This window comes from Schistocerca cancellata, chromosome 2 (genome assembly GCF_023864275.1).
Source record: "Schistocerca cancellata isolate TAMUIC-IGC-003103 chromosome 2, iqSchCanc2.1, whole genome shotgun sequence".
Lineage (NCBI taxonomy): Eukaryota > Metazoa > Arthropoda > Insecta > Orthoptera > Acrididae > Schistocerca > Schistocerca cancellata.
The window spans coordinates 678,784,219-678,811,600 of NC_064627.1; the positions used below are offsets into that span (position 1 = coordinate 678,784,219).

The following is a 27,382-nucleotide window of genomic DNA, read 5'->3' on the forward strand; positions in this document are numbered from 1 at the left end:
TTCAACATACTGAAAGAGGCCCTCAAGCATGCACTGAATGCACTTGCTATTATTCCTTTCAATCTCTTATTGCCATTTTCCTAAGGGATACCATTATTCACCACAACTCTGAACTGTTGACAATTAATGGTGCCCTATGCTTTTGCACTTGCCTCATCCAGTTACAATAGGTGAAGTAAGTCTCAAAGGCTCAGTTATAGTTTCAGTGTGAAAATAGCCCCTTGAATTTGTTGGTTAGAATCCTGAGTTCTACCTGATCCCGACTTCCCCGTACAAGGCATGCAGACCAACCATTGACACACTACTCGCAGCCAAGGGGACAAGTAGTGACAGATTCTGTAAACACCTCAAAGAAGACAGTATCTACAGTAGAGGATGGTATTCAAGGTACTATTGGTATCTCTGGTACATGACTCTTAGTAGCCCTCCCAACACACCCATTCACAGAAGCTTCCAATGGCTTGTCAGCAGTCAGTGTAATTTCTAGATGCTTATCAAAATTAATTAACTAATCCCATGCGTGCAGCACCATACATAGTGAGGCTGCATTGTGGCTGGCACAATATTTTACAGAAGAGTAAATAAATAACTTTAAATTAAGCTTGTTGATCCTCTTTTTAATTTATGAGGCTGATTTGCTATAGGTCTTACCAGTTGCTTTGAAAAGGAAGGAAGATTAACGTTTAATGTCCTATTGACATTGAGGTCATTAGAGATGGACTGTTGCTTTAAGAACTGAAGTGATTAACAGGCAAAAAGAGATATCTGTTGTGACAACAGAGAAACTCAGGATAAAATTTTCTGTTTCCATAAAATCTTTTTGGAACTATGATCACTAAATAACTTGAAAATAGCATTAATTTACAATAACTACACACAATATACACTCCTTTTAAAATAAAATAAAACTAAATGTGACATAGTATGTTAGTTACAATACATGCAATAGTTACTGCAAATCACAAAAGCCAATTTGCTACAAAACATGTATGCACCAGACTTGTGATTTTAGAAAATGATCAAAAATATATGTTTATTCACTTAAGTATGCACTGAAATTTGGGGTTAAGATTCTCTCTGTCCCTCCCTCTCTTGTCTTTGAAAGAGGATACTACTGCTAAAACTCTATAATGAACAAAGACAAGCATTGAAAAATTTTCAAAAATAAGCCTGTTTTTCTCATAAATATACAATGTAATTAGGGAATAATTGTTTTTGAATGAGGATATGTACTGTTGCTAAATGTGTCTAAAAAGCTCAAATTATGTTTACAGCTGAGAATATAGTATGGAGTTTTCACAGCACTTGCAGATGATTAAAAATATGCAATATATCATGATCAACACATGTCTTGGCACAATCAAAGATCATGTGAAAAAAACACCAACAGTAATAATATGAATCTGGAATTTTGAACCAGACCTGCATGGTACACACAGTCTCATACATAGAAAAATTCAAAAATCAGCTTATATAAGTAAATAAACATACAAAATGCATGAATTCTTACTTAGCTGAATTGTGGAGCACCATCAAAGTATGTGCTCCGTTTGGCATGACTAACAATGCAAATACACAATTTAACATGTCAAGAACTACAAATGAAAATTAGTGTTGCAAAATTTGAGTAATGTTACTAGCAATAATGAAAAAAAGAAAAAAACCCTCGCTGTCATGAGTAACTATGTTGCATTTGTTATTTTATATGTTTGTGTTCCACCAACATCAATTACAAATGCCATCACAATAATGTATTTGTTAAATGTATAATGACACAGGTCAAAATAATAATTATGAAATCTCTCCCATGTTTAGCGGTAAAAAAATTGTGTTTATAGTTCATGTTAGTATTAAATAAAAAAAATATATATTCAAGAGTAAGAAAGGTGATGTTAAACAATTGTAAAAAGTTCAATAAGTTTTTTAAAATTGTGTAAGTGTCCAAAGGTGTTAAAATGCTGTTATGTAATATCATATTTATGCCCACTGTGTTAAGCAATATGGCATGGATTTAATTGCTACTCTACAAGAAAATGTGGTTTATTTATCATTCCACATAAAATTTCACATATAGTTTCACATTCCCCATGAAAATCTCAGCAAATAAAACATAGCACTCTTTTCTGCCACACACATTGCAAAGAGCTTTATAGGTGTTAACTTAATCTATATCAGAAACAGTCTGATGCAGTTAGCATCTGCCAACAATAATATATGATAAGCTGTTTTTCTCTCAAAGCTTCTAGAACTTTTGATAAGTCAACACTATTTTAGTGTGATTTTAATTTTTAAATTATCATCAAATTTAGTTTATTGAATGTTTCTTGAGGACATGTGAAGATTTTCAGTAATATCAGCTGATAACAAAGATTTAGACATTTGCAAGTATTACAATTGGAAACTTCCTGTACTGTTACAACATCAATTACATGTTGATATAAGAAATATAAGGATATAAATGGTGACTGCAGTTGAAAAAGCCTATTAAAACTGTTAATAAATAACATAGTTTTGTTTTAACAGGATTTCCTGTTGAATTTTTGTGAACTAATCTTCAAAGTGCATTGTTGCATGAAGTGAGCACATTGATGTACAGACAAAAAATATATTTACAGTAAAATTTATAATCAAGGATTAGAAACATTCATAAACATCCACACTAATGGATTATATACTTCATAAATGAAAGCAATACAAAATCTATCCAGAAAGTGAAAGATGAAAACATAGAACATGTCTCAAAAACTAAATTTCTGGGTATGCATATTGATGCTCAACTAAAATGGACTGAACATATTAACGCCCTTGGAAAGTGAACAGCATCAGCATGCTATGCCCTTAGAATAATAAAATCGGTGTGTAGTAACTCATCCACCAGAGCAACTTACTTTGCATATGTGCACTCAATAATTTGTTACGGAATAATCTTCTGGGGAACAAATATTCAAAATATGCAAACAATCTTCAAACTACAAAAAAGAGCCATCCAAATTATGACAAATAGTAACAAGAGAATGCACGTTGCACCGAGTTGTTTAAATCTTTGGGAATCTTGACTGTTCCCTGTGCACACGTTTTTGAAACAGTGATTCACATAAAGAAAAACACCAATCAGTACCCAACGAACAGTTCCTACACGAACATGAAACCAGAGCAAGTCACCACCTAAATCTGAACAGAAAAAACAAAACGAAAACACAGAATAGTGTACTATGCAATGGACTTAAACTATTCAACAAACTTCCACAGAATATAGAAGATAGAAGCAAAATACATGCCTTCAGACATGGCCTGACAAGTTAATTGTTACAAAAGTGTTTTTATTCTGTCGAAGATTACCTGGAAAGTAGGTAAAATTTCATCAGCAATGTGACTGATTAAGTACTGTAACTAGGGGCTTTCTTTGATATGTTCAATAACAGAGTGGTACATCATGTATAATCATGAAACACAGTATGACAATTTATAGTACAATCATGAAACACAGTAAGACAATTAATTGTAGTTTATATTTAGGAAATGCAATTATACTTTTATGTGCTCTTGTGTCTATATCATATATATGTATTTGTTGACAACATCCATACAATCTATATTGTCTACGGATGGATGGAAATAAATAAATAAATAAATTTAAGTGGAATCACATGTTTCTCTAGTTGGGAAAAAAGATTCATCAGACCCTGTTTTATTACACAATGAAACTCGTTTCAGATTTTATTATACACACATTTCAGTTAAATGCATCAAAATCAAACTACCAGCAGATTTCTTCTATTCTGCTATTGTGGACATTTTTTGTAGTGGGAGAGGAAGATTTTGATTCCATGTGTTTCACTTTTGTAAGCATAATTTTCACTAACACATGATTCCATCATGTATTTATCAAACTGGCTGTCTATTATTGTGGACATTTTTTTAGTGGGAGAGGAAGATTTGAGTTTGATTCCAAAGTATTTCACCTTTGTAATCATAATTTTCACTAACACACAATTCCATCATACATTTATCAAAATAGTTGTTTACAAAGTGCGGTAATGGTGAATGATAAAGATAATTTAAATTACTCAGACCTTTTCAAAGTTAAACTGCTCAAGTGTGCTTTATTTCATTCTGTGTTGTGTGGTGGCTTGCATAGGTTGTACAGCTGTTATTTATTATAAATACTGATTAGGAGGTATATGATTTGTACACATGTTCAGTTTTGACACAGCAAGGTGGGACTATCCAACTGGTTCTTATGTCACTTCTGATATCAATAGCTTTTTTCCTCCCTTTTCCATTCTTTTTTCATTTATAGTGCATATACCACAGTTACAGGAAATAAATTATTTGTTATTCAAACACGATTTCATGAATACTGTTTAATTTACTGATTGCTGATGACAATAGTATATTTAGTTCATATGGAAACATTTTATTTTACTATATCGACAACCATCTCAATGCCAAAATTCAGAACAGCTAAAAATTGATAATTTTGAGTTGAACTGGCTTATTTGAAAGTCCTTAGTCCCAAATTTCAACAAACATTTACTTTCACTAAAAACTTTATATTTAAAAAGTTATTCATACTTAAAATTTTCATGTCCACAATATTCCATTCTTAAAATATCATTTCCAGTTGTCAGGGCCATAGTTTTGCAACCCCAGTTTTTCTGTATCCAAAGACATACACTGTAATTTTTTTTTATATAACCTGTTAGCTTGTTAATTATTTCAATTACAAAATTTCACTTCCTCAAAAGTTTTGTTGAACTTTGGGACACCCCATGCATATTAAGACTGCTTACCTATACAACAGTACCAATAATTTTGCCATTTTCTAATTATAAAAATCTTAGTTCTAACTTACTTCTCTGCCTGTAGTATCTTCACTCCTGTTAATTTTCTTGTCTTTTATGTTAACATCTAAAAAGTAATAGCTTAATATTTTACCAATTTGTAACTTCAATAATACACACATCTATAGGTAGGCATTGTGGATAAAGGTAGAGTCTGCAGTTGGTATTCAGTTAATACAGTCACTATGTCATCCAGTCTGTACTCAGTTGTTAAAGTGTATTATTATGTGCCAGAATGGTAAACTTCACAGCAAATCTCACAATGTGTTCAGTTAATTTGCTGATTAATGCCACTTGTGGAATTACCAAACATTCTCTGAATTTCTGTAGCTTACTGACCTGTGTAAAGATTTTGATGTCATATAGTTTACAAAGGTGATCATCAAACTAAACTGTGTGTTAATAAATATAATGAGAAATCAAAACCAAATTCTATGGTGTTGTGTATATCATTTAATAAAAGTGTACCACCATCAATAAGCACAGGAAGAATACTGTAATAGAAATTTGACGAGGCAGAGAATGTGAATCAGGTTGATAAGTTATACAGTCTCTATATAAATTATATGAGTGGTCATAAGGATTGGCAATTTGTATAGCAGGACTTAATTTTCATACCAGTATCATTGTATTCAAGAAAATACACCTTGCACCAAAATATGATGCAATTTGGCTGCAATAGATATCTAAACTATTAGAATGAAGAAGGTCTTTCCTAGCTGGGTAGCACTATGTCACGACCTGTTACAGCAGTTTGCAGCAAGATGCTTCACTTGTGCTCTGACTAGTGTTCTTATTAACACTTATCTTGAATCACAGAAGTGAAATACATTTTTGGTACTTGCCATATCCAACTACAGCCTATAGAAAACTAGTAAAAAAACAAAATCTGTCACAAGTCAAAATAGATACCCTTTTTTGAAATGCAGACTGGTAACAAAGAGATGCAAGTTTTTAATAGAACTTCTTAAAAACATGATATAGTGAATAGAGGTTTTTTTAAACCAAATTAAATAAAATCCTGAGTAATAAAATATTTCATTTTGCTGACAGGAGAAACATATAAAGGAAATATCTACTGGACAAATGCATGATACTAACAACTGTATCTCAAAATTTAAAAAATCTAGAGCTTCCATTTCACCAGCTTATTTGAGGTAAATCAAGTAAAATTTTATGTTACAGTTTCATCTGATAGGAGAGCAGCAACACATTTTCTTTTCAACAGTAAGCTTTCGTCTTGCCATATAAACTAATGATACCCCATTTGTGATCTGAGCATCTCTGAAATGGTAGACAGCTCTACAAAAATTAAATACCCAGTATAAACAAATCTGATCAGAAAATAACTCAAAATAAATAAGAATAAATTAAACATACTTACATGGACCTCCAACAAAGTAATATTTTGTTTCAAAGTAGTTTTCGTGTGCTGAATATCTAATATGCTTGGTATGGCCTCTTCTTCTCACTCGTCTGGTCCACCTTACATTTGCTTCACCTCTACATTTTGCAGAAATATCTACATGAAAGATCACAGATACAGAAAGATTAGCATTCATGAAAAGTGTAAGTTATAACATCTAACAGTTATTCTACAATATCTGATTGTCCTTAATATTTAGGGAGAAGTGTGTGATGTGTGTGTGTGTGTGTGTGTGTGTGTGTGTGTGTGTGTGCGCATGTGTGGCGTAAGATGACTAATTCAAAAGCTTGCAAAGTTCTCAGTATTTATGGAAAATCAAAAAGTGTTACCTGTTTAATATTGTAAGGCTTGTTTATGTTCTTTCTGATGATTTTGAGAATCTACATTTCAGTGAGTTGCTACCTTTACTCCTTAAATTAGTAGAAGTTATGCAGTGACAATGAGGCTTGCTTAGGACAGACTAGCCTGTTGAGATAAATCAAAGCCAGTCTTTGGACTGGAGACAACAACAACACCAATATTATAGCCTGAAGCCCTGGTGAAGAAAAAAATAAAAACATGGAACCAAGATAAATGAAAGTGTGTTTCATATTAAATGCAAAAGCTATGGTGAATAAAGACTGAATTACATAGAGTAGGTTGCCAAGGTATTCATTCAACTTAATACAGGAACTCGAGAATGCCAAGACAAATATAATTGAAAGAACTAGTCACAGACCGCAACTTGTATTGTTATGGAAAGTTGTTCAAGAAAGTCATATAATATAAAATGTCTCTTCCCTTCAAATAATATAGCAGTAATATTGATGTACATCAAAATGTACATCAAGAAAGTTCAAAGAAGAGCAGCACATTTTCTATTATCGAAAAATAGGGGAGAGAGTGTCAAAGGCATGTTAGAGGATTTGGGGTGGACATTATTAAAAAAAAGGTGGGGTCTTCTCACAAAATTTCAATCACCAACTTTCTCCTCAAAATGTGAAAATATCTTGTTGATGCTGAACTACATAGGGAGAAACAATCATCATAATAAAATAAGGGAAATTAGAGCTACTCAGAAAGATACAGATATTCATTTTTTCGACATGGTGTTCAAGAGAGGAATAATAGAGAATTATTGTAAAGGTGGTTCAATGAACCATTTGCCAGGCACTTACGAGGGATGTGCAGAGTACCCAAGTAGATTTAGATGTAGATGTAGGTATGAACAATTGTTCTATTTATTTTTGATCCAACATCAAATGATTAGAGCCTTACTTACTAGAGTTACATATTACTGCCTGGAACTTTTATCTACACAACTTTTTCTAAATTTAGTTGAGAGAGCAATGTTACATATATGGACTATACATAAAAACAATTTGTTATTGCAAAACTTAGGTTAAGGAATCTACAGTTTGTGACACAGTATTCAGATCTGAGATTCAAGGATTTACAGTTTGTGACACAGTCTAAGATCTGAGATTACATATATTTTTAGATAGATGGTCTTCCATCATACAAGTGTAATAAATCTAGAAACTCATCTACTGAATATACAGGATTGTTTAGGAGCCATAATTTTAATTTCATTTTTAGTTTTGTAATGGGCAATTTGGAGATATTAGGATGGAAGCAATTCAGTAGTTTTATGCCTGCATAGCGACGGCTTTTCTCATAAAGTGTTGTTCTATGAGAGATGATGTGGGGTCTCTCTCTACCTCTAGTGTTGTGATCGTGTATTTCTTTATTAAGTGTATTGTTACTGTTTACTGCCATAATGATTATCTTCAGTACATACACGTTATGAACAGTTAGTATTTTAAATTCTTTAAATAAATTTCTGCAAGACTCCCTGGTACATTTCTTTCCCATAATTCTAAGTGCCTTCTTTGGTAAGATAAGTACACTTTTCATATTACCTTTACTGCTGGATCCCCATACCTCTATCCCATAGCCCATTGGATGTTACAGAAAGTGTTTGAGAAGGAAATCATATAAATAATTTGAAGAAAGAGAATACATAAAAGGTATATGTGAAGTCAGTTGACGTAATGGCATTATCTATGAGTTCATGAGTTTACAAATATGGTTTTGAGATGATACTCCGGGATGCTGCTCAAGTGGGAAGGTATCACACTATGTGGGGAATACATTCTTCATCTAGTCATGGAAGGAAGGTAAAATAATATACAATGTCTCACAGAGTGTCATTAAAGTCATTAGAGTTGAAGCACTAAGTTGACTGGAGTACAATGAATGAAGCAGTGATCTCTGCCTGTTCACAGAATCATCCAAATAACCAAACATTTACTTCCTTACTTGTGTGGTTCACACCTCAGTGCAAGCCTTTTTACTTGATGTTACTTGTGCAGCTTGCACCTCATGTTTCTTAATTTTAACTTTCTCATTAATGTCACTGATGAGTATATATGTAGTACAGTGTCATGTTTTATTTTGGAGAACCACAGAAAACTCAATTTAAAATTATCATTCATGGATTTACACCCCACTCATACCAAATATGATTTCAGTGTTAAACATTGGACTATCTTTTGTATTCTTTGTCAAAGGTACCACACTGCTCATGGATTCCACTGAAATGAATTAGAAATGGAGCTATGTTTCATTGAAACTGATTGCAGACAATAAAATTGGCAGACCTATGTAAATTATAAAGCAGTCTAAGCAAAAAACAGTAGTATCAAAGGAAGGACTGCAGCTGCATTTCCTACAAGTCATTAAGCAACAAGACAAACACAAATTAAAAAGTGATCAAATCCAAAGACACCAGAGCAAAGTTGGGAGAACATTTGAAACCAACAACTATCAACATACTGATCAGGCAATCACAAATTACAAACTGGGTTTGGTTGATTAGAGTAGAGGCAGAAGCAGTGCAACAAGAACCTCTACAAGTAAAGTCAGCAATGGTCGGCAACCTATGGGTGGGAATCACATGGAAGATTAGAATATTTAACTTCCTGTTAGCTAAGGAAAAGTGAGAAAATGTTTTCATTGAAAAAACTGTTGATGGTATTAGGGTAATTCAAAATCAAACAGACAAATAGCGACACAGGAAAAATAGCTGTACACTGCATCAATTTTAGCCATACATGCCATGGAAAAATATTGAAAGAATTGCATCTCTCACTTAAATGTGTGAAATTTTTTACTTCCTGTTGCTGTATGGCAACATCATGCATTCAGACATAACTCACTCTTCAACAGGCAACACTTTTATAAGAGCATATCAAACAAAATCTTTGAACAAATACATTTTATGAATTAAACATTTTGTGAGATGTTAAGTTTTGATTTAAAATTTGTATTACTGATCTGCTGTGACTTTTAAAGCCAGATATTAGTTTGAAATAAATCAGAAAACATTAAAATTACTCTATATGATACTTAGTTTTTTCTTGTTAAGGCACAGTTCCATATTACATTTTTTGCGTTTAACAATGGTATAACCTTTGAAATAAAAATTTGCCCCCTCTGTGTTTTATCTAAATGAACAGGCCAGTGTCCAACCTGATCAAATTTTACATTTTTACTTGGGTGGTGTGAAAATGTCTTCTGCCTCTTTGCTGGTAGTTTATCCATATAACTTGATTTACCCCTCTTTGATGTAGTACTGAAGCCAATTTTGAGCAAAGTTTCAGCCAATTAAATTCAAAAAATTGCTAATTGGAACTGCTTTGCTGTAGACCCTGGAATGTGGATGCTGTCAACTCTGTGATATAGAATCCAGCTGTTAATTATATGTGTATTATATGTATCAACAAGATAATAAAATAATCTGAAGTGCCAATTTTTACTCTGCATTATGATTCTGTATCTGCCAGTGAGGCTGTTCAGAATGACCACTCCTCCCATATGCTTATTATAGATTTGTACAATCTTTGGACAATGTACAAAAATATGTTGCTTCCTACTTCATCATATCTCTTTACATTGCATGCAGGGTCATTTCCTACAGCTGGGACATTAACATGACTGTCTTGTCATCCTGCCAGAGTACATTTGACACCTTTGTACATTCGTACATTCAGGGACTTGTCAGCTGGGAGTTTCTCATTGTGAACTCTCTCCCTTCTAAAAATAGCTAAAGATAAAATGCCTCTTCCCTTCAAATAATGTAGCAGCAGTATTGATGTGCAATGATTATCAAAGTAAACTGTGTGATTTACATTATCAGGTACATTCTGGCATAATCTAACAACCATGTTGCTGCTGGCTCAGATATTAGGCTCTGCATTATTCTTGTCCCATTCATGTTCATGTCCTGTACATATTTCCATTTTGTTGGTGTACTCAGACACATCACATAACAAAAACAGTTTATAGCCATATTTATGTGGTTTACCTGGCATATACATTTTAGATGGTGCCTGGCTTTAGTAGTAACACTGTCTTGTACAACAGATTGGCCAACAACAGTGTTCCAGTACATCCTCACATTCTTCAGTGTTACTACAGAAGAAACAATACAGACATCTAAAAACTGCCAAATATCTTCTGCAGCAATATTGCAGTGCTTAAACAAATCTGCTTAGATCTTCATGAAATCAACCCCAAAATATCTTGATAAAAAATATGAAAAGAAGTCATATGGTGTTTCCTTTGCTAATATCTCATCTGATAAAGCTTCTCTTCCAAGAAAAGATAGCTCTACATAATTCATCTCTGATTTTTTTCACAATACATTTCATATTTTCTTCATCTATACTGTAATTAATGTCTTACAACATTCCAGGAGAACAGCCACTTGAACTCACAGTTGAAGTTCCTGCTGTAACTACTGAAGTGTTTGCATTCATTGATTGCCCAGCACACTCAGATTCATTTGAAACTGCACCTAGACAGGAAGCACTCTCTTCATAAACAATAACATTAACGTTTTCATTCTGGTTTCCTATTTATTTCTTGCTACTGTCACAAATTTCATCTTCATCGGCACTTTCATATCCACTTTCAGTCAGAATTGGTATCGAGAATAAAATTTCCTCTGTCAACTCTTTTAACTGCCCACATTATCCATAAAATAAACTTCTACTCACGTTGTCTTGTTTGATTGCAGAAACATCATAAAATCACTGAAACTGCACAAAATTCATGAGCAGTGAGCACCAGATAACTATACAAGTGCACGACAATGCTGTGAATGAATGCATGATGTTGCCAAATGGCAACAAATAATTTTATTTATGCCAAAACTTATCCCATAGGCATATAACTTCCTAAGCAGTAACTTATGGTCGATGACATCAAAGGCCTTTGATAAGTCTAAAAACAATCCACAATTTAATTCCTTTCTGTTTATGGAATTTAGAACAAGTTACAAAAAATTGAAGATAGCTGTTTCAGTTGATTTATTTTTACAGAAACCATTTTGCACATTAACCAATATTCTATTCTTAATAAGAAATTTGTATAGTCTCTGATACAGTATCCTTTCTATTATTTTTGAGAATGTTATTGTCTGTAATCTATCTTTACTTCTAAATCTCTTTTAATGTCCTTGCGTTTGTAAACTGACTATGACCACGACTGTTAAATTATTATGGACAAATAAACCATTTATTATTTATTTATTTATTAAGCAGAAAGGTTTTCAGAGTCTTATTGAACAAAGGCAGATACTTCGTGTTCCTTATTTCTTGTGAAGACTGTTGTATAGATGGATGCCTTGCCTAAATGGTGAGTTCTTGAAGGGGGAGGTACACATATTTTGAATATAGAGTTTTGTTTTTTGCCTTGTACCATGATCATGAACATTCACATTTTTGTTGAATATAGTAATATTACTTTTTATAAATTTACATGTTTTTAATATGTAGAGACTGCCAAGAGGAAGAATAAGAGAACTTTGGAAGAAAGGTCTACAGCTGTCATTTGGCTTTGCCCTGTTCATTATTCTCACAGTTCTCTTCTGGGTGAGGTGAATGTCTTTGCTATGTGTGGAGTCTCCCCAGAATATGATACCATACTGCATTATATGATGAAATTGCATACAGCAAACAGTGTGGAAAATCTCTGCACTTGTGCAGTATGTGAGGATACATAAGCTGTAGCACACTTGGTTCTCCTTACTATCCATTTTGTTGATATGTGTTTCCCACTTTAAGTTGTTCTGGATACAAAGCCCTAAAAATCTTGTTTCTGATGTGGGTGGTATTGCAGAGTCACATAGTTCCACATCACGCATAAATTTTGTGGTTCTCAGTTGGAAGTTTAGGAAGGTGGTTCGCTTTGTATTTACTATCAGGTTTTTCTGTCAAACCAATCACCCATTTTGTCTACACTTTCAGTTATAGCCTCTTGCAGATCATGGTCATTTCTACTGGTAACAAGGTCTCTGGCATCATCTGCAAGGAGTGTACTTGTAGTGGCACTGGTATTCAATGATAAGTTGTTAATATAAAGAAGGACAGAATAGTCCAAATACTGAACCTTGGGGTACACCTTGTGTGACACTACCATAGAGTATAAATTTCAATATGTCCATGACCACTGCACGTTAATCGTACTTTAGATTAGAGTAGATTAGATTAGTAATGATGTGGAACGTGTCAGGTTAATAAAAGGTGTCTATACAAGATATTACATTAGACAAAATATTACATGACACTCAATTTTTTTTATTATTTTTTATTTTTATTTTTATTTATTTATTTATTTATTTATTTATTTATTTATTTATTTTTGTGAGGTTGGGAAATTAATTACCCACTTACTACATCCAAAAATTCATCTAATGAGTAGAAGGAGTTGCCATTAAGAAATTCTTTTAATTTCCTTTTAAATGCTATGTGGCTATCTGTCAGACTTTTGATACTATTAGGTAAGTGACCAAAGACTTTTGTGGCAGCATAATTTACCCCCTTCTGAGCCAAAGTTAGATTTAATCGTGAGTAGTGAAAATCTTCCTTTCTCCTAGTGTTGTAGCCATGTACACTGCTATTGCTTTTGAATTCGTTCGGATTGTTAATAACAAATTTCATAAGTGAATATATATATTGTGAGGCTACAGTGAAGATTTCTAGCTCTTTAAATAAATGTCTGCAGGATGATCTTGGATGAGCTCCAGCAATTATTCTGATTACACGCTTTTTTGCAATGAACACTCTTTTACTCAATGACAAGTTACCCCAGAATATGATGCCATACGAAAGCAGAGAATGAAAATAGGCGTGGTAAGCTAATTTACTCAGATGTATATCGCCAAAATTTGCAAAGACCCTGATAGCATAAGTAGCTGAACTCAAATGTTTCAGCAGATCCTCAGCATTTTTTCTCCAGTTCAATCCCTCATCAATGCAGACACCTAGAAATTTTGAATATTCCACCTTAGCTACCAATTTCTGATCAGAGCCTATATTTATTAATGGGGTCATTCCATTTACTGTGTGGAACTCTATATACTGTGTTTTGTCAAAGTTTAATGAGAGCCCATTTGCAGAGAACCACTTAATGCTTTTCTGAAAAACATAGTTTACAATTTCACCAGTTAATTCTTGTCTGTCGGGTGTGATAGCTATACTTGTATCATTGGCAAAAAGTACCAGCTTTGCATCTTAGTGAATATAGAATGGAAAGTCATTAATATATATTAAGAACAGCAGAGGACCCAAGACCGAACCTTGTGGCACTCCATTCTTGATTGTTCTCCAGTTTGAGAAATCATCAGTTTTTTGCATATTATGGGAACTGTTTATTTCAACTTTCTGCACTCTTCCAGTTAGGTATGATTTAAACCATTCGAGCACTGTCCCATTCATACCACAATACTTGAGCTTATCTAGAAGTATTCCATGATTTACACAATCAAAAGCCTTTGATAGATCACAAAAAATCCCAGCAGGTGACTTCCGATTACTCAGAGCATTTAATATTTCATTAGTGAAAGTATATATAGCATTTTCCGTTGAAAAACCCTTCTGGAAACCAAACTGACATTTTGTTAAAACTTTATTTTTACAAAGGTGTGAAGCTACTCTACAATACATTACTTTTTCAAGAATTTTGGATAAGGCAGTCAGAAGAGAGATTGGGCGGTAGTTGTTGACATCAGACGTATCCCCTTTTTTATGCAGTGGTATAACAATGGCATACTTCTGTCTATCTGGGAAAATACTCTGCTTCAGAGAGATATTACATATGTGGCTAAGAATTCCTTTCTTGGGAACAAGCTTTTATTATCCTGCTGGAAATGCCATCAATTCCATGTGAGCTTTTATTCTTGAGAGAGTTTATTATCTTCCTAATTTCAGATGGAGAGGTGGGTGGAATTTCAATTGTATCAAATGGTGTGGGTAAGGCCTCTTCCATTAACTGCCTTGCTTCTTCTAATAAACATTTAGATCTTATTTTTTTTCTACAACATTTAAAAAATGATTATTCAAAATGTTTTTAACTTCCGGCTTGTTGTTTATTAAGTTTCCATTCACTTTGATGGTGATGCTGTCATCCTGTACTCTCGGTTGTCCTGTCTCCCTGTCATAATATTCCAAATTGTTTTGATTTTGTTATCTGAGGTATTAATCTCAGACATGATGCACATGCTTCTGAACTTTTTAATAACCTTTCTTAATGTAGCACAGTAGTTTTTATAATATTTGGCTGTTTCTGGGTCATTACTCTTTCTTGTTGTTAGATACAGTTCCCTTTTGTGGTTACAAGATATTTTTATTCCTTTAGTAAGCCAAGGTTTTTTGCATAGTTTCTTATAATTAGATTTAACTACTTTCTTGGGGAAACAGTTTTCAAATTCTCTTACAAGTGTGTCATGAAATTAGTTATATTTTAAATTAGCATCGGGTTCCTTGTACACCTCATCCCAGTCTAACTGCTGAAGATTTTCTCTGAAATTTCTAGTTGTTGAGTCACTAATTGAACGCACAACGTTGGAGGGTAGTTTTGAATTACTGAATGGAGCTATATCATATACTGTAACTAGCTGAGCATCATGATCAGAAAGCCCATTCTCAACAGGACAAGAATTTATGTTTTTAAACCTATCTTGGTCTATAAAAGTGTTATCTATCAATGTGCTGCTGTCCTTTACTACCCGAGTAGGAAAATTAATGACAGATGTCAAATTGAAAGAACCGAGCAAGACTTCAAGGTCATTCTTCCTATTACACTCTTTCAGTGAATCAACATTGAAGTCCCCACAAATAATATTTTGCTTTCCCCTATCTGACAGATAGCACAACAAGGCATCCAAGTTTTCCAGGAATAAATGAAGGTTTCCTGAAGGGGGCCTATATACTGTTACAATTATAAAAGAGCCCTCCTTCAGTTTAAGTTGACAGACACATGCTTCTATATGTTGCTCTAGGCAAAACTTTTTTGTATCTAAGCTTTCTACACAGTGATAACTTTTGACATATGTGGCACCTCCTCCTCCCACCTTATTCTCTCTACTCATACGTGCAGCTAGTTTATAACCACTGATATTTACCTTTACCATGTCAGACACAATGTGATGCTCAGACAGGCATAGTATATCTATTACATTATCAGATTCAATGTCATCTAAACAAACCAGGAGCTCATCTACTTTATTCTCCAATCCTGGAATATTTTGGTGAAAAATGGTAACATTAATTTTTACTTTACTTTTGTGAGAATCTACTTTTTTCTTTAATCCATCAATATTTTGGTTAAATATGGTAACATTATTATTTACTTTCCTGTTGTGAGAATTTTGTGAGTTTTGGACCTCTTTAGCACCTGCCTGCCTGAAATTCTCATTGGACACTGATATTAGTCTAAAAAAAAGGTACATCCATGAGTACTATTGTCCCTCTTATGGATTTCACTAACAATCCTGCCAGTTTACCCTTCCCTTTCCTATTGAGATGTAGACCATGCCTTGTGAAATCCCCCCTATCAATATCCTCTACAGGAACCAATCCAATGTCTGACAGAGTGGCCGCCCTACGCAACTGATCCAACTCCATATTTACCCTCCTGACAGAGCGGTTCAACTGGGGCTGATCATGCCACACGAAATCAGGCACCAGCCCAACATTGGTATGGGTCGATGCTGAGGCTATTTTCATCAGGTCACACTCAATGCTGTAGCCCTGATCCCTATCAATACTGTTTCCCATTCCACCCACTACCATCACGTGATCCTGCCTTGTGAATCCCTTGCACAAGGAGCCTATATCCTCTATCACCTGGCTAAGACTTGCACTTGGCTTGAAAAAGTTTGTGACCTGGTACCTGTCACCTAATTTTTCCTGCAAAATTTGGCCCACACTTCTTCCGTGGCTGCTAACTAGCAACAGAACTTTCCTCTTACTTTCTACTTTTTTTTTTGAAACAGTTGCTTTCCTAGTGAAATTCTGTTGCATCTTAACTACATTTACTTCTACTGGAGCCTCTTCCTTACTTAACTGTGGTAGCAAGGCAAATCTATTGGTTGTGCCAATTGGGAAACTGTCAGACACTGTCCTCTTTCTGTGGCCCCTGTTCCCAGCTACCACTTCCCACTGCTGTTTGCCCTCCTCCCCCCTTAACCTCGTCAGTCCCTCCCTCGCTCTGTCCAAATCAGCCTGAAGAGCTCTAATTTTCTCCTCCTGTTCAACTATAATCTTATCTCTTGAGCAAACCCTGCAAGAGAATGGAAGAATCTCATTTGCTTCCCCAATTCCTACGCCGCTACAATTTCCCCAATGAAACCACCTGTCACAACAGCTGTACAAAACCCCTGAACTAACTTTCCTACTGCAGCTCACACACTTAGTATACATGGTAGTTTGGAATTTAGTTAAGAGATTTACTAAGTGATAACGGTAATATATTAAATACAGATACTTTCTGTTACCTGTTTGAGATATATAATCTAAACCACTTCAGAGGGATGCCTTTGATGCCAGATAACAGGCATTTGTCAAGTAGAATATTGTGGTCTATGATGTCAAATGCTTCTGACAAATCTTGGAAAATCACAATTACTTTTTCTTTTTTGTCAAGAGCATCTATGGTGGAGTGTATATACTCATATATACCAGTTGTTGGATTTATTTTTCCTGAAGCCATGCTGGGAAACTGATAGTATTTGGTTCTTTTCAAGAAAGTTTATTAATTTTTGATAGATTAGTCTCTCCAGAAGTTTGATAAACATCGATAATAATGATACAGGTCTATAGCATTCCATGTTATTTTTCTCACCTTTTTTTAAAGATTGGAATAACTCTAGTCACTTTCATGCAATCAGGAAATGAACCTGTCACCAACAATGAGAGGTACAGCTATTTTAGTTATGCAGTTCTTTAAGATCAAATCTGGAATGTCATCAATTCCAGATGATAGTTTGTTTTTAAGGCTCTTTTTGCTTAATATAATTTAATCAGCTGTAGTTTCGCAGAAAAACGCAAATGTTTATGGAAGTTTTTATTTTGTTTTGTCTATTGGGTGTGGATATGGTTCTGCCCACACTTTGTAGTAGTTGCTTTACAATACTTTTACAGTAATTGTTGAAAATATTTTCAACCTCTTGTGGAATTGTTGTGGGTCAGTGTAGTATTTTCATGTTCATGAGGTATTTGATTTGTTTCATTTGTTATGAGACTCCACACTGCCTTGACTTTGATTGAGGACTTGCAGCTGCTACCATTGCTAGAATGATTCCTCATTCATCTCTGCTCTGCTTATATACTTCTTTTCTTATTGCAACATGTACCTGCAATACCACCAGGTAGCATATAGTCTCATGATGTGTTCATAAGTGCATATTTCGTATGTTCAAGTACTTTGTGATGTTCACCTGCCCTTTTTTTTTCTTCATTGATAGTCCTCAGTGTCGATGTACTGCATTGTTATACTGGCTGAAAATGGGGGGGGGGGGAGGGGGGGGGGTTGGGGGAGGTAGTTTAACACTGACTACAGTAAATGATGCAGCCGACAGTTGCACAGTTATGTTTCACAGTTCTTTACTTTCACTGTTCACAACCCCCCAATATTACACAGTTATATGGCCAGTTCACTATTGGTAAATGATAAGCCTCATTAATAGCTTGCAGGCAAACATCAGCATATTGCTACAATAGTTTTCTGTTGAAAATCTATGAGCATAGATACATAACCACACAGTTCACAGTTCTTGCAAAATAATAAGGTATGTGTGATACTATTTCTAAAAAAAAAAATGAACAGACACTGTCATTGTTTTAACACATGGTCTATTTGTGTTACACTAATTCCACAGTTAAGTTGATGCATTGTTGTTACTTGAAACAGTACATAATTCCCCTCCGAAATTTGGCTGTGGACTGACGGACTTCGGACCAAAAATAGGGTCTTTATGTATCCTCACAATAATAGGTACTGGAACTATACATTGTACAGTGTTTAAGTTACAGAAATTACAATTAACACATAAATCATTCAGTTAAATGAATACATCAAAAAATTCCTCCTTTTTAACAGTTCATTCTGTCACAAAGGTTAGGCCAAATTATTTGTTTAAATACTGATATTAACAGATATAGTTATACAAACAATGCTTTTGACAAATGTGGTAATTGTTTTGGAGTTAAATAAGGGCTGGCTTTGCCAACAAGTTTTCAAATAGAGCCAAAGAAATACTTAAAGTTTTCTAGTACTTTTTCTTCCAAATGTTTATAATTATTACAGAATTTACATTTGTCTGTAAGTCAACAATAGAATCTAAATCACAAAACAATTACTTATTTCATCCTATAATAGAAGTATTAACTAGGAACAGTCAAAATAAGTTAGTAAATTAATTACATACATAAAACTAAGCACAAAATTAGGCCTGGTGCTATTTTCTTTAAGACTAAGGGCCAGCCTTTCTCTTTTATGGAAATGCAGATTATACTCATGTATTTTAATGGTGATTAGGCAAAAATGAAAATAAAATAAGTTTAAGGAGGCAGATGGCAAAGCAGGAGAGGAAGTAAAGAAATCCCAGCTTGCTTCATCACAACTTCAGTAGTAAACATACTGTCTGTAAGGGGAATAGAGAAGGAAACAAAATGGCAACGTGATTCTGTAAGCATCAATATGCTAATTTCTAGAAGCATCTGAAAAACTTGGTAATATTATAATATTACAAATGGAGCATAGTGAATGACTGTGGTGCTGATTCTGCGGGGAAAATGGCTGATACTACTTGCACTATGAATTTGCTCCTCCTATTTCCTTATGTAGGAGGTGCTGTTTCTGATTAAGATAATAAGACTATCTTTATGCTGAAAGATCTACTTGTTATCACAATATCAAGTGAATCTGCATTCTAGCCTTTTTGCCAATAAAATAACTGATTTGTCAAATATTATAACAGAAACTGAAGGAATGAATTGTTGTGCATAAATACTTGTAACAATATACCCAATGTTGTCACAATTTTGGAGTGGTGTTTGTATGGTTTTATGTTTATAAAAAGTAGAAAAAGAGCAGAAGATTGAAAATTATAATGTCTCTGTTCTGTCACATTTGTGGGCACTGCACATCAACTAGATGGATGTGCATGGTTGCCTTCCTCGTCTTTTTTATTGTTCTCTCAAATGTCTTCATATGCCACACAGTTTACTCATATCTGTAATCTTGCATGCACACCCTCACTGAAAAGCAAGCCATATAACCTGTCATGTAAAAAGACAATCTCTACCTAAGTAGCAGTTTATGACATTTCAACAAGAGAGTGCATTTATAAAGCCCAAACCTCAAGTGATTTCCCTAAAGTGAATAACAGTTTGGTTACACTGAGGAGGACACTACTGATTTCCCATTCCCACTTGGTTCAATTGAACCTTGTGCTTCATCTCTAATGACCTGATTGTTGATGGGTTTTGTTAAAAAGTGGTTGGAAGGGTGTAGATGTAGAACACCCATACACTTTTTTGTTGTCTTTTGTTTCCCTATGCTCAACTGATAACAGTCCAAAAACATTAGGCCAATGGCAACTCTGGACCAAATACACCATGTCTTCAGATTCATATTACACCAGTGGGAAAATGCTCCTCTCAGAGCACAAAAAAGGAGAATATGACCCTCTTTAAAAAGGATCTGACAGATAAGTGTGGAACCAGATGCCTCAATCCTCATTCTGTCTTCCTCACCAAAAATTTTAGCTTGCAAATATATTTCCACTCTTTTAACACAGAACATTCTAAACCATTTTACCCAGTCTCTCTTTGCAGTTAAGCCTTCACACTCAGCATCTCCTTCTCACTGCCACTGTCCACCTCCCACCGCCTCTTTTTTCTCCCACTGACTTAAAGTGTATCCAACTGCCACTGTCTTCTCTCTCACTTACACTGTCTCCTTTTGACTTTCTTTCCCATTGCCACTGTCTCCACAATACCACAGCACCTCAAAAATTCTAGAAGGTCCAACTATTTTTTCCCTATACCCATGTATTTAAAACTTCAGTCCAAAATGTGCCCTCACCTATATCCATGTGTTGATGTTCGCTGATCTGGGAGAGTCTAGACCCCCCAAACCTATCTTTGGTCTCCAATCGCCTGTATTTTCTGTTTTTCTATGGTCTCCTCTCTCATTTGTTCCCCCTGCTTCTATCTCCATCCATCTCTCTTTCTCTTTTTCTGCCACTGTCTTTCACTGACCATTCTTGTTTCCTCTCTGTTTACCACTGTACTATTGTTTTCATCCAACACTTTTCCTCCTTCACTGCCACTTTCTCTCTCCCACTATCACTGCCTCCTCTATCTTTCTTTCCCACTGGCACTGTCTCTCCTCTCTCTTCCACCATCAGTGTCTCTCTGCTATTCTCTTTCAGTGCAAAACAGTCAAAATTTTTGGTGAGGATGGTGGAATGAGGATTGATGGAGCCTGCTTTGTGAGTTCCCTTCTTTTCACTTTTACAACTGGGTGTGCTGCTTATATAAAATGAGTTCTATAGGTCTGTAAGGTTTTGACATTTTTTATATACTTTGACACATTTATATACATTGATGCAGATAAACAACAAATAAATAAGTACGCATGATATAAGGTTAACACAAAATTGTTTGCTTCACATTTTTTCTCAATACTTTGCTCATTGACCATAATTCATTGATATTCCTGGCTTATGATCTTTGTCTTAAAAAAGTAAAAATGTCATTAGAAATATTTTACTGAATTTGTAGTCTTTCCAATTTTACATAACTTTTTGCAGTCATAGTAAGTTTTTTCATGAATGTTAAGAATCTTTTTAGCACTTTTTTGTCATTGAAGTACCAATTTGGGTATATGTGTAAAGGCGTGAATTGGCCATTATACAGAGACAGTTTGTCATAATGTTTTATTGGTGAAAAACTGTTGACTAAAAACATAGTTTGGTGACCTCAGAACTCTTTTGATGACTCCTTGTGGTGACAAACAAAAAATACTTCATTTTAATGACTGCTTCACAGCCTGTGCCATCTGGATCCCTCCTACCAACACCAGCTTTTCTGAATTGGGCAGGTGGAAACTCCCCCTGCAGTATATCCTATGTTCTCATAACCCTCCTGGCCTTAACCTTTGTTAGTCATTGTCCTACGCCCACGTATCCCCTTCCGTATTCCTACTTCAGCACTCACAGTCTTTTTACTTCTCCTCTTTTCTGCTGCCCCCACCCACTCCATCTAACCTCCCTACCATACAGATCCAACATGCTTGAGCAGTCTTCTAGTATAGGTTGCATATGTGTCTTGTATGCAGCCTCTTTTGTAGACTGACTGCATTTCCCCAGTATTCTCCCAGTAAACCAAAATCTACTATCCACTTTATCTACAACTGAACCTACGTGCGCATTCCATTTCGTATCTCTACAAAGTGTTACACTCAGGTATTTGTATGAGTTGACTGATTCCAGCTGTGACTCACTGATATTATAGTTGTAAGATACTACATGTTTTCCTTTTGTGAAGTGCACAATTTTACATTTCTGGACATTTCTAGCAAGATGCCACACTGTGCAAGCCTTTGAGGCCTTACCACAATCTGACTGAATATTTACAGAGTTTCTTTTAGACAATACTTCATTATATATAATTGCATTGTTTGCAAAAACCTGAGGTTACTATTAGTAGTACCCAGGAGGTCGTTAATATACAGTATGAACAGCAAGGATCCCAACACACTTCCCTGGGGCACAGCAGAAATTTCCTCTACATTAGTTGATGACTCCATCCAACCATAACCTGCTGCATCCTCCCTATCAAGAAATCCTCAATGCAGTCACAAAATTCACTTGCTTTTGATAATAACCATTGATGTGGTACTGACTCAAATGCTTTTGGGTATTTTAGAAATGTTGCATCTACCTGACTGCCTTGATCCATGGCTTCAAATGTGTCATGTGAGAAAATTGCAAGACGCATGTCACATGAGCTATGTTTTTAAATCCATGTTGGTTGACTTCAGACTGATAGGCCATTTGTGATACATAATTATGTCTGAGCCCAGAAAATGTTCTAATATTCTACATTAGGATTTCAAGGATACTGATGATAGTTTTGAGGATTACTTCTGCAGCCCTTCTTGTAATGAGTGTAACCTGTGCTTTCTTCCAACTACTGGAGGCATCTGCTGTAGATTATAGTTCAAGGAAGCCTAAGTCAGCTTCAAATTCAGTATGGAATGTGATAGGGATCCCAATGGGCCCAGGAGCTCTGTTCAATTATATCAATTTCAACTATTTGTCAACACCACTGACACTAATATCTATTTCACTCATCTTTTCAGTGGTACAAGAATTACAATGGGGCAACACTCCTCGGTTTTGCTTTGTAAGGGCACATATGTAAACAGAGTTGAGCATTACTGCTTTTGCTTTAATGCTCTCAATTTCAGTTTCTGACTCATCATTGAGTGACTGGATGCATACTTTGGTGCCGCTAATAGTCTTTACATACGACCAGGATTTCTTCAGTTTTTGTGAAAAAACTTAAAACAACATCCTACTACAGTAGTCACTGAGTGCTTTAGGCAGTGCTTTCTTGACAGTAAAATGTGTTTCAGTCAAGATATCTACCTATAGTGCTCTGCTTTATTTTACACCTGTTATGCAGTAGTGTCTTTCTTTACAGTGACTATACAGGGTGTTACAAAAAGGTATGACCAAACTTTTGGGAAACATTCCTCACACACAAAGAAAGAAAATATATTATGTGGACATGTGTCCGGAAACACTTACTTTCCATGTTAGAGCTCATTTTATTACTTCTCTTCAAATCACATTAATCATGGAATGGAAACACACAGCAACAGAACGCACCAGCGTTACTTCAAACACTTTGTTACAGGAAATGTTCAAAATGTCCTCCATTAGCGAGGATACATGCATACACCCTCCGTCACATGGAATCCCTGATGCGCTGATGCAGCCCTAGAGAATGACGTATTGTATCACAGCTGTCCACAATACGAGCATGAAGAGTCTCTACATTTGGTACCGGGGTTGCGTAGACAAGAACTTTCAAATGCCCCCATAAATGAAAGTCAAGAGGGTTGAGGTCAGGAGAGCGTGGAGGCCATGGAATTGGTCTGCCTCTACCAATTCATCGGTCACCAAATCTGTTATTGAGAAGCATATGAACACTTTGACTGAAATGTGCAGGAGCTCCATCGTGCATGAACCACATGTTGTATCGTACTTGTAAAGGCACATGTTCTAGCAGCACAGGTAGAGTATCCCATATGAAATCATGATAATGTGCTCCATTGAGCGTAGGTGGAAGAACATGGGGCCCAATCAAGACATCACCAACAATGCCTGCCCAAATGTTGACAGAAAATCTGTATTGATGATGTGATTGCACAATTGTGTGCGGATTCTCATCAGCCCACACATGTTGATTGTGAAAATTTACAATTTGATCACATTGGAATGAAGCCTCATCCGTAAAGAGAACATTTGCACTGAAATGAGGATTGACACATTGTTGGATGAACCATTCGCAGAAGTGTACCCGTGGAGGCCAATCAGCTGCTGATAGTGCCTGCACATGCTGTACATGGTACGAAAACAACTGGTTCTCCCGTAGCACTCTCCATACAGTGACGTGGTCAATGTTACCTTGTACAGCAGCAACTTCTCTGACGCTGACATTAGGGTTATCATCAACTGCACAAAGAATTGCCTCATCCATTGGAGGTGTCCTCGTCGTTCTAGGTCTTCTCCAGTCACGAGTCATAGGCTGGAATGTTCCGTGCTCCCTAAGACGCCGATCAATTGCTTCGAACGTCTTCCTGTTGGGACACCTTCATTCTGGAAATCTGTCTCGATACAAACGTACCGCACCACGGCTATTGCCCCATGCTAATCCATACATCAAATGGGCATCTGCCAACTCCACATTTGTAAACATTGCACTGACTGCAAAACCACGTTCGTGATGAATACTAACCTGTTGTTGCTACGTACTGATGTGCTTGATGCTAGTACTGTAGAGCAATGAGTTGCATGTCAACACAAGCACCGAAGTCAACATTACCTTCCTTCAATTGGGCCAACTGGCGGTGAATCGAGGAAGTACAGTACATACTAACGAAATTAAAATGAGCTCTAACATGGAAATTAAGTGTTTTTTGGACACATGTCCACATAACATCTTTTCTTTATTTTAGTGTGAGGAATGTTTCCTGAAAGTTTGGCCGTACCTTTTTGTAACACCCTGTATACCATGGAGGTCCCTCCCACTAAGAAATGTTATATTGGGTACATATCTATTCATAACAAGGTCAACCATTCTTTTAAACTTGTCAACATCGTTCCTCTACAGGATTCTGTTCTGAACTAAAAGTTCCAAGTTTCTCATTCAGATGTGACACTACTGCTTCTTTATCTAATTTACTGAATACATACATCTTTCTACTTGTTTTAGTTAGCTTTCATACTTTAGTGATCGCTGTTGCTACAATTACCTCATCATCGATACCAGTTCTAATGTTGACATCCTCAAAGAGATCAGGTCTATTTGTTTCCATTACATCTAATACATTATCATTATAAGTGAGATTCCAAACCATCTGTTCTAGCTAGTTGTCAGAGAAGGCATGTAGTAACATTTCACATGATGCCTTGTCACAACCACAGCTGAGAAAACTGTGTTGATCTGCCCAGCTGTTAAATATCAACTATTTCACAACCTCTCTCAGTAATAAAAACTTTCATTGCAATGCTGGAATAATAGGTATGTAACATGCTTATGGTATCAAGCGTAATTTTTGTTTTAGCTCAAGATGTTGTCAAACAGTAAGTGTGGGGTAGTTATAGCGATCAGTTGCAAGTTCTATCTGACACAATAATCCAATATCAAGAGCAATATTGTAGTCTTTTTCTTATATTATCAGTCATAATTTGGTGTCGTTAGCCCTTCCCTCTGTGCAACAAAAGCAGACCATGAGAATGCACAATCCAGAATATGGAACAGTTCTGTATTTATTGTTGGCCTATTTCTAATTACGATGTGAATTAACGTACGTAGTGGAACAAAGCGTGAGATAAGAAAAACATAGAAGCATATTGCAAATAGTATTTCAGCTTAAAGTCTACTACAGTATTACTGAATGATGTTTCATAAATGGTCTATTTCCCGATAATTATTCATTTTTTGATTGGTATTAAGTTCCAGACAAAGATTAATGTTATCAAATCGTGACGCACTTGATTGAAAAACCGTGGATGGAAAGGGCGAATTTGACAACAAGAAGAAATGCGCGCTATGTTGAAGTCACAAAGATAACTGCCGTAACGAGAGAAATAAATTTGTCGTATGATAGCTCAAAGTAATGTGACATGTACGTAATCTTTGACCGCTTACTGTTTTCTGAATAACTTTTGTAACTGCTCCATAAATGTAGCCGAGGTGTTTGTTATAACGTAACATTCATTGGTTTTACGAACTAACAGTCAATTTTCAACCGAGCTAGACAGCGAATTACGCTACAGACTAGAGTGTTACCACAACTTTCATGACAAACAGTTCGGAAAAAGAGTTTGTCGAAGCTGGGTAGCAAAAGTTTAAATTCATAAATGACATGGCAAAATCACCGAATTATATGAATTTTGGCGTTCAAAATACGCCGCCTCTTTTCTCACCTGTCATTGGTTACCTAATCTATCCTTTCATTAGCCTGGAAAACAATGCCACCTGCTATAAAAGGACTCAAAATGACATGGCAAAAACACCGAATTATTTGAATTTCGGCGCCCAAAATACGTCGTCTCTTTTCTCACCTCTCATTGGTTATCTAAATCTATCCTTCCATTAGCCTGGAGAACGACGCCAAATGTCATGACTAGACTCAAGATGATAGCGTCAATTGCTTTTCAAAATCTTGTTTTCTGTGCGGTTAATATGTTCCTACTATCTACGTAGCCTTCCTGTAGGTAATTTACGATGTGAAATGAGCATCACTGATAGACAAGTCCTTACTGTGTAACCTATTAAATATATGCATATCGCAGAAAATTACTTCTTACTACTTACAGCGAATTTTTTCCTCTTCGTCTGTTTTGACAACTACTTTCCCCGTTACGGTATCGCCTCCATAATACGTCGCTACAGGATTGTCGAGATATATTCGAATTTGTCGGACCATTCTCTGTTGTTCGCGTATGAACAGCTGACGCAGACAGCCTTTGCACAAGAGTAAAGAGATGCTCTAAAGGCCGCGTAGTAGAGCAGCCACACAAATTTCTGGATGTCTGTAAGTGAGTCGCCGCTGAAGGCCGATTTATGTGTGTGCAGTATTGCGTCACGCGACAGACGCGTCAAAACAGTTTGTACTGAATTCTGGGCGGCAGTATTCGCAACCATTGCTGCCAGAAACGTTGAGTAGCGTGGCTGCCAGAGTTTGCGTAACTAACTGAAGTGAGCATCGCGTTGATTTAGAGTGATAACTGTTAGCAATATTTGAGCGTAACGATTTTATGTCTTGCGTGTCACTGTTGTCAACAGTTTTAGTTATTCCTCAGACTACCTTGCTTTTCAAAAAAAGGACAGCAGCCGGAGTCAGCATCCACATTCCACATCACATTTCAAGAATAATAAAAACTAACAAGAGTGGTAACACCGTCAGTTACTGAAGCACTTATTTTTTTTATTTTTTTATCATTTGACAATATTCGACACGTCATAATTATATGAATGTG

The 27,382-nt window shown here is 35.6% G+C and overlaps 1 protein-coding gene across 3 annotated transcripts in view; it reads right to left on the reverse strand.

Annotated features, from left to right (window-relative positions):
* LOC126162420 (arrestin domain-containing protein 3-like) overlaps positions 1–27,308 on the reverse strand; it is a 150,571-nt gene extending 123,263 nt beyond the window's left edge. Inside the window, exons 1-2 of one of the 3 annotated variants that reach the window (XM_049918921.1) lie at positions 26,718–27,141; positions 6,229–6,366 (exon numbers count right to left, since the gene is read on the reverse strand). In XM_049918921.1, coding sequence (XP_049774878.1) covers positions 6,229–6,366; positions 26,718–26,829 — 250 coding nt within the window. In that variant the 5' untranslated portion in view covers positions 26,830–27,141. Of the gene's footprint in view, positions 1–6,228; positions 6,367–26,717; positions 27,142–27,210 lie in introns of those variants that run through there. The other 2 variants (XM_049918920.1, XM_049918919.1) reach the window with 2 other exon arrangements.
* Positions 27,309–27,382: the final 74 nt, after the last annotated feature.